At 46.0% G+C, this 17,172-nt stretch overlaps 1 protein-coding gene across 1 annotated transcript in view; it reads left to right on the forward strand.

Annotated features, from left to right (window-relative positions):
- The first annotated feature begins 2,623 nt into the window (after positions 1 to 2,623).
- The window catches only part of FBLN1 (fibulin 1), a 44,229-nt gene continuing 29,680 nt past the window's right edge, over positions 2,624 to 17,172 (forward strand). Inside the window, exons 1-7 of the mRNA XM_066632948.1 lie at positions 2,624 to 2,630; positions 5,960 to 6,086; positions 11,199 to 11,331; positions 13,332 to 13,500; positions 13,782 to 13,835; positions 15,461 to 15,562; positions 16,786 to 16,923. Coding sequence (XP_066489045.1) covers positions 2,624 to 2,630; positions 5,960 to 6,086; positions 11,199 to 11,331; positions 13,332 to 13,500; positions 13,782 to 13,835; positions 15,461 to 15,562; positions 16,786 to 16,923 — 730 coding nt within the window. The remainder of the gene's footprint in view (positions 2,631 to 5,959; positions 6,087 to 11,198; positions 11,332 to 13,331; positions 13,501 to 13,781; positions 13,836 to 15,460; positions 15,563 to 16,785; positions 16,924 to 17,172) is intronic.

The following is a 17,172-nucleotide window of genomic DNA, read 5'->3' on the forward strand; positions in this document are numbered from 1 at the left end:
TGGAGCTGACCATTGGAACCTGGGAATTCTATGAACTGAACTGGGTCACCTACTGCTGGAGCCTCGTAGTTCTGGTATGAAGGTGCAAGTTTCACTTTCCCATGTTTGAACTGTGCTAGTACATGTTGGGGCTTATGGAGAAGACCTGGGCTGCTTTTCCACTGCAGCTTTAATCCACTTTCAGTGTACCTCTATTCCCCCAATTTCATTTGCCGGGGGGGGGGGGGGGAGGAAGACAGTAGTTTGTTAAGGAACCTGAGAGCTGTTACAGCTACCCTTAACAAAGTACGGTCTCCAGAATGCATTGGGGGAATAGAAGTGCTTTGAAAGTGGATTAAAGCTGTAGTGGAAACGCAGCACTTGATGGTCTAAGATTAAGGTCCACACAGGACATTTTGTAATTTGTTTTGTACTGTATAGTTTGTTTTGTCCTGGCCCAGGCCCCCTGGAAGCCTGAACCCCAGGGATTCCCCCCCCCGCCCCCTTCTTTTCAGGCCTGCTGTCTTCTTCTCTGAGATGTAGTCTCCCTGGCAGTTTGTAGTTCTGGGGTTGGTGTGCTGTGCTTGGCTGCCAAATGTAGTATGTATCCCATACTCCATCATGGGAAAGTGGGTAGGTGGGTGGGTGGGAAGTGCCATTTTCTGCTGTTTTTCCTGTTTCTTATGGGCTTATTCCTTCCTTTGCCAGCTCTGTCATTGATGAACATAAGAACAGCCCCACTGGATCAGGCCATAGGCCCATCTAGTCCAGCTTCCTGTATCTCACAGCGGCCCACCAAATGCCCCAGGGAGCACACCAGATAACAAGAGACCTCATCCTGGTGCCCTCCCCTACATCTGGCATTCTGACTTAACCCATTTCTAAAATCAGGAGGTTGCGCATACACATCATGGCTTGTACCCCATAATGGATTTTTCCTCCAGAAACTCGTCCAATCCCCTTTTAAAGGCGTCTAGGCTAGACGCCAGTACCACATCCTGTGGCAAGGAGTTCCACAGACCGACCACACGCTGAGTAAAGAAATATTTTCTTTTGTCTGTCCTAACCCGCCCAACACTCAATTTTAGTGGATGTCCCCTGGTTCTGGTATTATGTGAGAGTGTAAAGAGCATCTCCCTATCCACTCTGTCCATTCCCTGCATAATTTTGTATGTCTCAATCATGTCCCCCCTCAAGCGTCTCTTTTCTAGGCTGAAGAGGCCCAAACGCCGTAGCCTTTCCTCATAAGGAAGGTGCCCCAGCCCCGTAATCATCTTAGTTGCTCTCTTTTGCACCTTTTCCATTTCCATTATGTCTTTTTTGAGATGCGGTGACCAGAACTGGACACAATACTCCAGGTGTGGCCTTACCATAGATTTGTACAACGGCATTATAATACTAGCCGTTTTGTTCTCAATACCCTTCCTAATGATCCCAAGCATAGAATTGGCCTTCTTCACTGCCGCCGCACATTGGGTCGACACTTTCATCGACCTGTCCACCACCACCCCAAGATCTCTCTCCTGATCTGTCACAGACAGCTCAGAACCCATCAGCCTATATCTAAAGTTTTGATTTTTTGCCCCAATGTGCATGACTTTACACTTACTGACATTGAAGCGCATCTGCCATTTTGCTGCCCATTCTGCCAGTCTGGAGAGATCCTTCTGGAGCTCCTCACAATCACTTCTGGTCTTCACCACTCGGAAAAGTTTGGTGTCGTCTGCAAACTTAGCCACTTCACTGCTCAGCCCTGTCTCCAGGTCATTTATGAAGAGGTTGAAAAGCACCGGTCCCAGGACAGATCCTTGGGGCACACCGCTTTTCACCTCTCTCCATTGTGAAAATTGCCCATTGACACCCGCTCTCTGCTTCCTGGCCTCCAACCAGTTCTCAATCCACGAGAGGACCTGTCCTCTAATTCCCTGACTGTGGAGTTTTTTCAGTAGCCTTTGGTGAGGGACCGTGTCAAACGCCTTCTGAAAGTCCAGATATATAATGTCCACGGGTTCTCCCGCATCCACGTGCCTGTTGACCTTTTCAAAGAATTCTATAAGGTTCGTGAGGCAAGACTTACCCTTACAGAAGCCATGCTGACTCTCCCTCAGCAAGGCCTGTTCGTCTATGTGTTTTGAGATCCTATCTTTGATGAGGCATTCCACCATCTTACCCGGTATGGATGTTAGGCTGACCAGCCTATAGTTTCCCGGGTCCCCCCTCTTTCCCTTTTTAAAAATAGGATGTAGATGCAGTGTCTACAATGATTTCCAGCGCCAGGGGCATGTCCGTTGTCTGAGGAAGGGATAGGATGTGGTGCGTGTCAACTCCTTCTCATCCCTTCCATGTTGCACCCTAGTCTCCCTGTCCTGGCCTCTCAGCTGGCAGGCAGAGTTGCGCCAGCATCCAAGTGACATTCAGGCTATGCTGATGTGGTGTTTTTCTTGCATGGCTGCAGCATCTGTGGTGCGTCCATTGGAGGAAACGGGACAAAGCAGATGTGATAGGACAGCCACATTAATTCACGTGCCAGCCCATTTATGTATGAAATAGGGGGTGGTGATTTATTGACTGTTTCTACCTGGGTGAGGGGAGTGGAATGTTTCCCTTTACCTGCTCTTGCTCTGCTTCCAGCTTATGTGCTGTGATGGCAGGTAAGAGTCTGATGCAATGAGGAGCAGGAGGAGAGATGATGGAGGAGTCAAGCCCACCCCACCCCACCCCCCCACGTCCCTGCACATGCCTGTTTTGGAGCAAAAATACCACAACACATTGCCCCTCCCAAGTGAATGGGGCAGACATGAGTGCCTCTGCCATATTTAATTTGGCCTCGGGATACAGGTGTGGCCCATCCATTAGGAGAGGTGATAAGGTTTGCATTAGTGGCAGGTTGTGGGAAGGGCCAATAGGGTGGTGGACTTGGGGCACCCTTCACCCTGAGCCTGCCATTGCCACTGTCTCCCTCTGACCTCCTGCAGATGCACCTGCACTGGTCTGCTTTCTGCCTGAAAGTGGAAAGAGGATCACTGGCCTCCTGACTTCTTTCACTGTTTCTTAAAACAAAGAAGTGCAGGGCTTCCAGTTTGATTTACAGAGACCAGATGGGCAAAGGAGACCCTGAACTTGTACGGTCCCTTTAAATCAGATCAGAAGTTCTGCACCACATGCAAGGAGTGTGGCGTGCAGCTGCCTCGTTTTGTTTTGTAATTGTGCAGGGGCGGCAAATCTGAGTGTTTTGGGTCGTGCCACTTGCTGTCCAGAAACTGCTTTGAACAATGATTATTGGCTGATGCCAGAGAACTATTTGCACACCATAAAGGCAGACTTCCAAGTCCATTCAGAAAAGTTATTTGTGCTCCGATATTGTTCCTAGACTACCTATTCACAAAAGTCAGTGATTTGGACCTAAAGCAATATACTTTTGCAAAGCTTCCTTCCTGTCACCTGGCAGAGATTCATAGCTGCCAGGTACGAACCACAGAGCTGAACCAAAAGGGCTGTCGTGTTGCATGCATGCTGGTGAACATTGGACAGCACTTTCCTTTTTTTTATGATTGCTTCTGAATTGGACAAAATGTGTTGCTGCTTAGGAAACATTGGCATCCCTGTGAATGGTATTATTTGCCCTTAGTCTCATTGGCTACATGATACTGTGTCATGCCATTATGTTCTCTACAGGATTCCTGATTAGCTAGGATCACTCTAGGAAGGAGAGAGAAGCCCAGTCGGAAAGAATATAGCGCCAAGCAGTTCAGAAGGAACAGTAGCTGCAAGCAGCATTTTTAGAAATGGTGAAAATTCTCTCGGAGTATTTTGGAGCAACTATTTTTGCTCCCCGAAAGCAGTGCTTTCCATCTAAAACCAAATGGTAGAACATTTTGGCACAGTCCTGGCTCTTTCCTTGCTAAGGGTGATCCTGTGAGTGGCAACCTGGGCACCTCACATCAAGTTTGCTCAAAGATTGAGTAAAAGGAGAACACTCAGCAGAAGAATTGAATGGTTGCAACTTCTTCACTTGGTTGTCTACGGTCTAACAGAGTACAGCTCAATGAACTGGGTTGGGGGCTGAAAACAGGAGCAAATTGGAAACTTGTGACTTTGGATAAAATCAGATTTTTGCACATCAAAAACTCTTTTTGGCAGAGAGAATTTCAGTAGCAGTAACTGAGAGGTTTAGAGCCACTTTGAATTCATGCTAACGTTGGCTCCAGTGCAAGAATGAATAAATGGTAGCTTGGCTTGGTTGTTGAAATGACTGGCTAAAGCAGCGATTTTCAGTCGGTGTGCCGCGGCTCATTGGTGTGCCACAACCTGTCCGCAAGTGTGCCGCAGGAGTTGGAGCACAGCTTGCTGAAAACTCTTCCAGTTTTTGTGGCTCTGTTTCTAGGGCAATTGTGTGTGTGTGTGTGTGTGTGTGTGTGTGTGTGAGACCCCTCTTGTATGTCAAATTGTTGAGCTCAAATAGCAATCGGTGACTCATTCAGTAGTTCTCAGATCCCTGCTGCTGGGTGAACTTTTGTCTCTGACACGTGTCTGTAATCCTGCTGCTCTTCAACTGTATTTATTTGCTAGATCTGGCCGTTTTCCACAAATAATATGAAGTCCAGATAATGAAGGTTTCTGTCTACGCAGAGTTTTGCTGCTTGTATCCCACTGGTTTGAGCAGATTTAACAGTGTGCGGTATTAAGCCTGTATAACGTCATGGGATTTGGTGCTGCTGTTCCTCTGATATGTGATCTGTGTCAGCTGTATATTTAATGTTCTGTTCTTTGTATGTTTCCGTTCCTTAATATTCATGTGCCTTCTTTCTCTTACTTGACGTATGCCTGTATCATGTGTTTTGCTTAAAAACAGCTGTTAATTACACTGTTCCAGAAGAATCACTGCGTTCGGTGTGAGGTTGTGATCTTTCTCTCTCTCTCTGAGGCAGAGAGAGGTGTGTTTTCATTCCTAGACCTGGCATGGCTATGAGGCTGGCTGAAGAACATGCTTCAAGTGATGGACTTGGGAAAGTAGCAAACTGGGGGATGTCCAGCACTTCATGCCCACTTGCCACCTTCTCCTAGCTACTCCATGCGACCACTAACTCATCGTGTTCCCATGTCCTGTCCTTGGAAAGTGAGCACAAAGGGAATTGGGGGTCCTTTCCTCCTCTTCCAGTGCTGCTGTTGCTGAGAAGCAGTGGCATAGCTAAGGAGGGCAGTGGGATACATTGCCCTGGGCACCACACCTTGGTTGGCAACCTTCAGTCTCGAAAGACTATGGTATAAGCCTACAGCACCCGGTATTCCTAGGTGGTCTCCCATCCAAGTATTAACCAGGCCTGACCCTGCTTAGCTTCCAAGATCAGACAAGATCGGGCATGTGCAGAGTGCTAATCTGCACCCCTGATGGTGGATCATGAGGACAGGCTGACCTGGAGCCAGCCCACCTGCCATGTCTCCCTGCATGTGATGCAAGGGCGTGCAGGAGAAAGTACTGCAGTGGAGAGGATACCTCACAGTATATTCTCCTGCACCCCTCTTGCAGGCACTCAGAGTGATTGCGAGCTGCTCTGAGTAGCCAACTGCTTTTTTTTCCTGTGAAAAATGCAGTAAAGGGGTCAGCTGTTCAGAGCAGCTCGCAACTGCTCCAAGTATATGGTAAAACTGGAAGTAATTGGCAGTGACAACATTACGTCACTGCAATTTCTTTTGCACTTCTGGGGTGGGGGTGATGTCTGACATCATGGCCCTGGGTGCCAGATGCCCTGGCTATGTCACTAGATTTGGACCCTTGGCTGGTGCCCAACCAGCTGACTTCTGACCCCACCTTGGCCTTTATGTTTATGTCAAACAACAGGCCCTTCCTAATTTTAGTATCCCTCTGACTAAGGTTAGAAATTACCTTGTGTTCTGCTATGAATAACCAGATGATTATGGGGGGAGGGGAGGAATGTGAATGGAGTGGTAATAAAATTTTCTCAATACCCTTTGCTAAGAGCTTGTCGAACACCCTGTCTTTCTGCAGAAACTTCAGTGGAGAGCTGCTGTGCAAGTGGGTACAACTGGGCAAGTAAAAAGAGAGACTGCAGCGCTTTGCCGTCACATTCGGATTCTAAGGAATGCAGGTATCCTTCAAAGCAGTTTGCTCATGATTGCAACAGCCAGACCAGTGGTTGTCAAAATGTTTTAGTGCCAGGACCCACTCAGGCCCCTCTGTTGGGACCCACATAGCTTTACAAGCCTTTTAAAAAAGATGATCTAGAAAGAAAGACAGAAAGAATATTACTTGTAAAGAAATAAAAATATTTCATTCATTTATTTTCAAAAAACAAAACTTGATCCATTTCTCATATTGGGGCAGCCCTAATGAATAGCCTCAAGGCTTGAGGGACTTAGTGGTGTGACCCTGCCTTCATCTGGCTTCACTATCTGTCATTGAGGGACTTGGGAGAAAAAAACACACCATAAGAACATAAGAACAGCCCCACTGGATCAGGCCATAGGCCCATCTAGTTCAGCTTCCTGTATCTCACAGCGGCCCACCAAATGCCCCAGGGAGCACACCAGATAACAAGAGACCTCATCCTGGTGCCTTCCCTTGCATCTGACACAGCCCATTTCTAAAATCAGGAGGTTGCACATACACATCATGGCTTGTAACCCGTAATGGATTTTTCCTCCAGAGATTTGTCCAATCCCCTTTTAAAGGCATCCAGGCCAGATGCCGTCACCACATCCTGCGGCAAGGAGTTCCACAGACTGACCACACAGTAAAGAAATATTTTCTTTTGTCTGTCCTAACTCTCCCAACACTCAATTTTAGTGGCTGTCCCCTGGTTCTGGTGTTATGTAAAGAGCATCTCTCTATCCACTTTCCCATGCATAATTTTGTATGTCTCAATCATGTCCGCCCTCAGGCATCTCTTTTCGCGGCTAAAGAGGCCCAAAGCCGTAGCCTTTCTGCATAAGGAAGGTGCCCCAGCCCAGCAATCATCTTAGTCACTCTCTTTTGCACCTTTTCCATTTCCACTATGTCCTTTTTGAGATGTGGTGATCAGAACTGGACACAATACTCCAGGTGTGGCATTACTATCGATTTGTACAACAGCATTATAATATTAGCTGTATTGTTCTCAATACCTTTTCTAATGATCCCAAGCATAGAATTGACCTTCTTTACTGCCACCGCACATTGGGTCAACACTTTCATCGACCTGTCCACCACCACCCCAAGATCTCTCTCCTGATCTGTCACAGACAGCTCAGAACCCATTAGCCTATATGTGAAGTTTTGATTTTTTGTCCCAATATGCATGACTTTACACTTACTTGCATTGAAACGCGTCTGCCATTTTGCTGCCCATTCTGCCAGTTTGGAGAGATCCTTCTGGAGCTCCTCACAATCACTTCTGGTCTTCACCACACAGAAATGTTTGGTGTTGTCTGCAAACTTAGCCACCTCACTGCTCAACCCTGTCTCCAGGTCATTTATGAAGAGGTTGAAGAACACTGGTCCCAGGACAGATCCTTGGGGCACACTGCTTTTCACCTCTCTCCATTGTGAAAATTGCCCATTGACACCCATTCTCTGTTTCCTGGTCCTAACCCTAACCCTAACCCTAACCAGGTCTCAGTCCAGGAGAGGACCTGCCCTCTAATTCTCTGACTGTGGAGTTTTTTCAGTAGCCTTTGGTGAGGGACCGTGTCGAACACCTTCTGAAAGTCCAGCTATATAATGTCCATGGGTTCTCCCACATCCACATGCCTGTTGACCTTTTCAAAGAATTCTAAAAGGTTTGTGAGGCAAGACTTACCCTTACAGAAGCCACGCTGATTCTCCCTCAGCAAGGCTTGTTTGTCTATGTGTTTTGAGATTCTATCTTTGATGAGGCATTCCACCATCTTACCCAGTATAGATGTTAGTCTGACTGGTCTGTAGTTTCCCAGGTCCCCCCTCTTTCCCTTTTTAAAGATAGGTGTGACATTTGCTATCCTCCAATCCTGTGGCACTGTGGCCATTTTGAGGGACAAGTTGCATATCTTAGTCAAGAGATCAGCAACTTCATTCTTCAATTCCTTAATAACTCTTGGGTGGATGCCATCAGGGCCTGGTGACTTATTGATCTTTAATTTATCAATGAGGTCTGAAACATCCTCTCTTTTAACCTCTATCTGACTTAATTTCTTGGTCAGGAGTGGCCTTTCGGGCAGCGATATCTGCCCGAGGTCTTCTGCCATGAAGACAGATGCAAATAACTCATTTAATTTCTCTGCCATCTCTAAGTCTCCTTTTATCTCCCCTTTCCCTTCCTCACCATCCAGAGTGCCAACCAAACATTTATCTCCCTCAATTTATACAAGCTTGCAAGCTGCAGCAGCTCAGCTCTCTGCAGGGCAGTTAGCAGCTATCTGAGGCAATTAGTTCTCTAATCTTTCCTTCACTTGTGTTTTCATTGGAGGCTCTGCAGGACCTACCAGATATCAGGTCACAACCCACCAAGTGGGTCCTGACCCACAGTTTGAGAAATGCTGAGCTAGACTGTTCCTGTAGTTAAGATATTAGGTATGAATTCTGTCTTGCTTCCTGCCACAGGTCTCCCATGTTTCTTAGGGCATGTTATTTTTGGGACTGTCTTCAGACCGCATATAGCTATTCCTTAGCAGAAGAATTGGGTCCCAATACTAAATCTGAGAATAGTGTTGTCTTAAGAGAACCTTTTAAGGCAAAAATATCAGTTGTCTTGTTTTTCCTCCTGCTGCTTAAATGTGTAATTGTAGATGTCCTGGCTTGATTTTTTCAAAGTATGGAAAGAATGTGTTTTGCAATCATGTCTGTTGGTGCTTTCTGAATGATTGCATTTATATTGGCTTTAAAATTGGTCTCCTTCACAGAAAACAGAGGACAGATAAAAACTTAGTGAATTTCAAAGCTGCTGGAAGAAGTAAAAAGTTAAAACAAGGATGGAGGGATGGGAAGAGAGGGAAAGGGGAAAATATGTTTCCTGCTCAATTGGGAAGTCTAGCGTGTTTTAGGAGTAGTTTTGTTGATGTGAGAGTGTAAGTGTAATTCTATCTGATTCTTCATGACTTGGTAAAGAATAACAGCACAATCCTAAGGCTGTTAATTCAGAAGCAAGTTCCTTTGAGTTTATTCAGATTTGCTCCCCATAAGTGTGCTTAGGATTGCCTGGTCTTTCTTCCAATTCAGAAGTGTTCCCAAGATATGGCTAATATCTGTATTGGTATCATAATCTCGACTGACTGATTAACCTGACTTCCTTATTTGGCCATATTGCTCTCTTGGGAACTCCCAAATGTATGTATGACAGGCAAAGGTACCCATGCAGCAAGGACATGCGGTGTGGGGAATAGCAGGTGACAAAGAACTACCCCACTGTAGTCCATGGAAAACAGTGGCATAGCTGGAGGGGGGGAGAACCCAGCCTGGTAGGGAGCCTCAGCGCAGCAGGCAAGTATTGCTTAAGACCGCAAGAGAAGCCTAAGAAGCCCTTTCGTGTGCTGCTGAGCACCACACGGAGCTTCACGTGCCTGCCGGCCAACTCTGACGGGCAGATGGGGTGGGGCGGGGCAGGGCAGCGGGTAGAGGTGGAAGTGAGGTATGTGGCGAGTGCAGCGCCTGGGGCCTTTGCCCCCCTGCCCCCACCCCAGATCTGCCACTGGAAAAGGACATGACAGGTGTGCTTTTTCTGGTTAAAACTGAACAGGAATTAGGTGAAGGAATTGCTCTCCATTTCCAAATAATGCTGTTTTAATGGGAAGCAATGCAAGGAAGATAAGCACCCTCCAAACACTATTAGAAAATTCATTCCAATGCACCCTCTGGAGAGGATAATAGAGAAGCTGAAAGAGTTCTGGAATTACAAATTCATTTAATAAACTGGAATGCAGGCTTTCACTGCTCTTTGTATGTCTGAATAATAGTTAGTATAAAGCACTCAGAATTCTGTTTCTTTGGAGACCTAAAATCTGCCAATTGATCTCTGAGTTGGATTTGTTAGTTAGGAAAATACCTTTCTAAAGAGTAACATACCAAGCCCAAGGCAGTGGGTGGTGACTAAGAGTTCAGGTCTTGTGCAGACAAAGCACTTAACTCAAGTGTGGTGTAGTAGTTGAGAGACTCTGCTGTGAATCATAACATCCTCAGACTGAATCTGGGTCTCACCAACAGTCAGTGGCATCACTACGGTTTGCATCACCCGGTGCAGGAGGCCAGCATGTCATCCCCATGATGGAACACCTCCCATGTAGTGGGCAGGGCAGTGCCCCAGATGGTGGGCGTGGTGATGTACCATTGCCCCACCCTCACTGGTTTTTTGGCTATCACAGAGATATTTCAAAGTGGATTGTTTCATTGCATTCTGCATGAAATTACTTATCAACTGATCTATAATATGATGACATTATTTGAAAATACCAAGATTTAAATTTTTTTGGCCAGTAGTGGTATCGCCCCCCCCATGCACGTCACCAGGTGCGGCCTGCACCCCCCAGCGAGTTCACTGCCAATAGTCCAATCTTATCAACCACTGCCAATACAACCACACCACCAGAGTGCATGGTACATCCTATGGAATGGAGAGCAGTTCCAGAGGTCTCCTATGAGTAGGGAAATGTCTGTTCCCTTGTCTGAGGGTAAGCCTCTGCCACTTTAGTGGGTCTACCTGAACCTCTGCCAGTGATTTAGCTGGTGCAAGTCTGAGTGGACCCGGCAAAGCAGATTGAGGCCGGGAAGGTGGATGTGATGTGATGCTGCTACTGGCAATACTGCCTCCTTCCTGGCCGTGATTCGCCCCACTCTCTGCCCCTGGTGGCTGTAGAGCAGGAGGAGCAGGAACAGCAGGAGAACAGATTCTTCCTCTCAATTTTTTTTTCCATTTTTGTACGTGTGGCAATAATTTTCTCCGCTTCCTCTGCTCTGCTTCTCTGTTCGAAGACCTTGGAGTCAAACTTCCTTGCCTTCCCAATGGGGCTTACTTCTGAATAGATGTGCATGGGATTGCACTGTGAGTCTCTCAGCTGAGAGAGTCAAGTAATGTTGGCATTGCACAAAGGTGGGCTTTGGGGCTGACTCTGCCCCTGGACTATATAAATATGGAATGGGCCAGAAAATTGAAGTTTTTTTAGAATTTGAAACTTGTATTATTATGACTACAACAATGCTGTCTTTATGTGGTTGGCGTAAGATTCCCTGCCTTCTTCCCTTTACTTGATTCCAGCATCATCCAGGAGCAATGCTGTCTCAGTCAACTGGAGGAGCTACACTGCACTGCTGGAATTGCCATTGCCAGCAAACATGAAGACTGTGACTCGCACGAGGGCAATGCTACCTGTGAAGACAGAATTGTCAAGGTGAGACTTCTGTGGTGGTTGTGTTTCAAAACTACAGGTTGGATTCAGGTCATCCACAGGAGTTGTCCTGGTTCGAGGAACCCCATTCCCAGAATCCCCACTGATGCTGAAAACCAGCAGATAATGAATCTGCAGTCCAAACTGTTTTCTGAGGCTTGGGGATTTGACCCACTATGGGTTCAGAAACCATGTCTGGAGGACCCAGAGGGAATCTCATGGTCGTGTCTGGGAGGTCCTCTGTGGGCCCTCCAGGTGCAGGTTCCGAACCTGCAGTGGGTGCAATCCACGGGCTGTGAATTTGTGGATAAAGAGGACCTACTGTAGTTGATAAAACCTCAGGCTCAGATTTTGCCTTATGAACACACAGTTGTACTTTATCTTCCTTTAGCCTGGTCCTGGGGTTTTCAGATTGTTTACTGTGAAACTAACTCATGATGGTCTTCTGGAGAGTGGATTTGATTATGTTGACCCTATTCATGTCCAACAGGTCTGCTCTTTCCCCATTGCCTATTCTCTCTGTTTGGAACTGCCTCCCAGAACACCTCCCTTCTGACTGCCTTCAACCTCTCAGTTCACATGGGTGAAGCCTGGCATGCTCGTCCAGAGTCCTGAATGTGCACCTTAAAAATGTTATATCCTCTGCAATTTACTGATCTAGTTCTGTTTGAAGTGTGTACTGCAGCCAGCAGGAGCCCTCTAGTGGTTGGTTTTAAAGCACAGTTTAAGCTTAAACGGGCACCAGAAGGCCTTTTATAGGAGATAATATATGTGAAGCTCATTCAAGTATTTGCTAAAATCACACAGTGTTAGGTGAAGCAGTTCACATGTGTTCATGTGTGTTGCACTTTAGAACACTGGTTTATGTAATGTGAAACCACCAGTTTATTATTAGCAATATTTTATTGAATCGCAATAGGAAATTAACAGACTTCATCAGAAACAAGAGATAAAAACAGTATGGACAAGCCTCGTTTCTGCTGATTTCCTGACCTATCAAATGATGGCGTTAGCTTTGAAAATGATCAAAAGATATTTTAATGTAAATATTAAGGAAGAAAAAGAGGGAGGCGTATTGATGAGGTTTGCACTTAGGGCGCAATCCTAAGCCCTTCTGTCAGTGCTTTCCAGCACTGGCATAGCGGTGCCAATGGGACATGTGCTGCATCCTGCAGTTGGGTGTCACTCACAGAGGCCTCCTCAAAGTCAGGGAATGTTTGTTCCCTTACCTCAGGGCTGCATTGCCCTTATGTCAGTCCTGGAAAGCACTGACATAAGGGGTTGGGATTGCGCACTTAGATACACTTCCAATAAAAGATTAGTGTTCAGTCACAGAGAAATTCTAGAACAGGCAGCCAAGTTGCATTCTGTTTCTTGGACTGGTCATTTCTGAAATACGTGACGAGTGTCTGAAAATATTCCAACCCCATTTTCAGTTGTTGGTGTAGAATGAGATTTTCAGAACTGTAAAATAATGTTCCTTGCTATACGCAACAGTCTGGCGGTCCAGAGTGTAGGGGCGTATACTGGCTGGAGGCCAGTATAAGATGATCAAGTGAGAGCTTTAGCTGTAATGACCAGACAATTTTAGCTAAGAATGAGTATGTACCATGATAAAACTCCGTCAATTACATCTTTCCAGAAGAATTTAATTACATGGTTAGTATCAGGAAGGACATGAATATGAGGCAATATGCCAACTATGGTTAGTAAGGACCAGGGATGTGAGGTGGGTGGGGAGGCAGACCCTCCCACCGAAGTCTTTGAAAAGTGCTACCGCCGTGTGAAGCTCTGCATATGAGTTGTGAGTGCTTGCATGCCTCACGCGGAGGACTCTGGTGGGGAGGCTCTGTCTCCCCTGCCTCCCCACCCTCCTCACGTCCCTGGTAAGGAGTCAGCCTTATGCCTGATTTGGGCGGCTGTTCTGGAAGATGGAAACTAAACTGAGCTGATGTTTTGATATGTGAAGGTGTGTTGGTAATGCCGAAATCATACATTGGCAGAAATGCTGCTACTGCTGCTTTATGGGGAAGGTGGCCCGAAAACAAGGAAACAGCTGTGAGCAGAGCCTGCTGATGGGGTACCAGTGTGGATTGGTCTTCAGGGCTTGCTGTGTTGAGGGACAAGAAAGCACCGACCCGTTATTAGTCAATGGTCCTGACAAAGAATTGGGTAAGTTCTGCTGAAAAACAACCATGTGATGCCATGTTTCTCAAACCTTTGAGCATCAGGACCCACTTTTTAAAATGACCGTCTGTTATGACCCACATAGCTTTACTAGACAAAAAAGAGATCTAGGAGGAAATGTTCTTATTAATCATAATTAATAAATTAATAATAATCAGGGTCCTGTGCTCTTGAGGCTGCTAGGGATCTTAGGGTTTGATCCTAAAGGCCCAGCGCCAGCCCATTTTGATGTTTTTCTCCTGAGTCTCTGCTTTTGTTTCTTATAGGATCACCAGTTGAGGCTGACCACGAGGACCAGTATCTGCACGACCGCTGTAGAGGTGAGCTAATGCATTATATTGCTTTCATGAGTCTGTGCTGGCTTTGGGCCAAGCAAAAAATTCAGCTAAAAAATTTTTAGCAAAAAATTCAGCTTTTCCTGGGGATCTGAATTTTAAAACTATTTAAACAGCATGTCTGTAATCTCTCTGGCTGTAAATATGCATGTAAAAGACTGTGGGCAATGCGTACTGAAATTTCAGTAGGCTGTCAGTAAGTTTATTAATATGATCAAAGACCAGCATGAACAAAATATAGCAACACCGCCTGTACAAACAAAATTTAAAAGTTTTTAACTGTTAAATGCTCATCATACTAAAGACAGGAAAGCAGGAAAGGTGAGCATCAGAATTTTTCCTCATAACTAATAATACCCTTGCAGGTTTTGCAGGTGGCTGCCAAGAAACTAGCATTCAGTAGGCTGAATGGGTGGCTAAATAAAATTTCTGCTCAACGTTGCATACATGCCAGAGAGAAATGGGTTACCATGGGTGAAACTTCAGTATCCTATCTTGGAAGCCCCGGAGGGCATCTCCAGTTCCTTTGGGCAGGCAAGCACTGCTGGGATTTCTGCAGATGCAAGAAGTTGGCTGAGGAATGTTTGGCAGTGCAGGAGAAGGGACTGGTGTGGCTTGTGCCTTGAAGAAAGCCCTGGATGACAGTGAACATGTGGTTGAAAATCTCACTTGAGCTGAAGCCCACAGATGTGACTCATGGCTGTATTTCTCCTCAGAATAACCCTCTGGGCCTAGGGTTGTATCTGGTTTGATGCAGCTTCAGGTGGCTGCTGTCAACTTGCACAATACAGCATGCAGCTCTTTTATTTTTTAGAAATACAGGTCCAGCCTATTTATACACGGATTTTTTATACATGGATTTGACTCAACACAAATGGCCCCTGCAAATGAGAAGGAATGTGCTGATCCCTGGAGAAGGGGAAAATGCACCCCTTTAAAATCAGTTTAAAAAACTGAACAGTCCTTTTAACAACAGCCTCCTTAATGAGAGAGAGAGAGAGAGAGAGAGAGAGAGAGAGAGAGAGAGAGGGCAGCTGGCTGACAATCCGTCAGTCCTTCTCTCTCCAGCGGACCCCTCCCTTCCCCCTGGGCAGGCTCCCCATGAAAGAAAGAGGCTCCCCGTAAAAGAAAGCTGATCACTTTGCATTGGGATCGAAATGCATTGCATTGGTGAAGGGAGGGGCTGAGTGAAGCTTTCTAAGCTCTTGGAGGAGGACTGGTTGATGGATTGTCTTCTTAATGATTCTTATCTTAGAGTCAAAAGGTCAGCAAGGCTGTTTTTAAATCACCAGAGCAAAGAAACTTTGTTTTTAAAATTGATTTGCTATAGTGCGTTTTTTGCCATCCACGTGAGTGCTTGGAACGGAACCCACTCAAATAATTAGTCTCAACCTGTATTCTAAAAAATTGGTTAGATGAACGAACAATGTCAGCTCAGGATACACAGTATGTGATCTTGATAGCACAGATGATTCTGCCCTAGTTTTGCACCATCAATTTCCAGCAAATTAGTTTTCACTGGCAAAAAATGATGTGAAATATCACGATGGCAAAGCGAAGAAAAGTTGCTGTCTGCAGCTAACTCTTGACAAATATCTTTGGTCCCTTAGGAGGAGGTCCTTGTACCCAGCAATGCAGGGATACAGGTTCCAGTGTTCTCTGCTCTTGCTTCATGGGCTACCAGCTTCAGCCAGATGGTTTCACTTGTGAAGGTAAAGAAAGGGATTTATTTTGCTTGGTTTTTGTTTTAATCTAGTCGCCTTTGCTAAATGCAGGGAGTCAAACTTTTTCATACCGCAGGCCAAAGAGCATTCTTAGTATCTATGGGGTGCTGGAAGTGATATCATGAAACAGAAAGTGACATCATTAAGCAGATGATGGCCAGAAATAAGCACTTAGTTGTCACAGAGGAACTCACTAGCTACAAATGACGGAATAGAAAATATACAAATCTTGATCATATTTTGAGGTATGGATTTCTTGGCTCAGTTATCAAGTTGAGAGAGCCCAATTATTGTGTGGGCCAGAGGCATCATCTCTCAGCTTAGCAGGTGCTCTGAAAAGTGGCATCTTGTGTGATAATCAGGCTCTCCCAGCATCTCACCCTCTAGGTCTTATCATTAACCCATAGCGTTCTTGCATTTTTGAGGTCTCTTTCCAGCTCCCCTGGAGGAAGAGAGCTGGTGGAATGGGGACAGGCAATTCAGTACTAGAGACACTTACCCTAGGTATAGAGCCACAGAACTCAGAAGGGTTTTTCAGCGATTTTCAACTGCTGTGCTCCAAACTTCCTCAGCTCACCCGTGGACCTTACCGTGGCACACAGGTTGAAAATTGCTGCTCTAGGGCATCCTGACCAAAGTGCGACCAAGGTGTTCCACTGTGCCTGCTCATGAACAGGAAGTGGAAGTGCAATGCTTCTTTGTTTTCTCTGGACAAATAAGAGCTGCCTTTTTCCCCAGTTCAGAACTGGGGAAGGGTCAGGGATCACAGTGCAACCATAGAATGATCCACACACACCCCTCTGCTGGCCCAGGGTGGGGAGGGAAGCTGGTGCTTGCTTGTCTTCCTCTCCAGGGGATAGCACCCTGTTCACCATAGAGATGGGGAGCAAGGACAGGTGTGGAATCCTGAATGCAAGACAGACTCCTGAAATGGCATAGCTAGAGAGGGTGCAAAGCACTAAGTTTTGCAAGCTCCTGAACGCGCATTCACCTCCATTTTGCTCCCACTGCCGGGTATGGCTCTGAAGGGGAAGGCCGCTTGCATGCCACGGTGAGGCTCCTTGCAAAGTTAGTGCTTTGCCTAGCTATGCCTCTGGATTCCTGAGTCTTCCCTGCCAAGACACCTGTGGCCACTTGGAGGTTTTTCTTCCTGATTTTGTATGGTATTACACATTTTCAATTTCAAACCATTTCACTTTAATTCCCTCTAGATATTAATGAATGCATCACCACAGCCCATAACTGCGGTTTTGGACAAATCTGCATCAATACTCTTGGATCTTTCCGCTGTCAGCGTGAGACCAGTTGCGGAACTGGTTATGAATTAACTGAGAACAATCTTTGCAAAGGTATGCCTCAGACTAGTATCCTTTTCCCAGGAAAGTTATATATTTTACAATGTGCACAAAAGAGGCCGACGCTTGTCTGGTTTACACTCTTGAATTGCACCAGATTAGACTCGGTTCCCACACAGTGCAGCAAACATGTTTGCAGTGGTAGATACTGTAAAGCAGTAAGTGGAGGAATGCTTGTAAGCCTTCCAGCAAATAAGAATGTAACAGCCCTGCTGGATCAGGCTAATGGTCCATCTAGTCCAG

Source organism: Tiliqua scincoides, chromosome 6, assembly GCF_035046505.1.
Source record: "Tiliqua scincoides isolate rTilSci1 chromosome 6, rTilSci1.hap2, whole genome shotgun sequence".
Lineage (NCBI taxonomy): Eukaryota > Metazoa > Chordata > Lepidosauria > Squamata > Scincidae > Tiliqua > Tiliqua scincoides.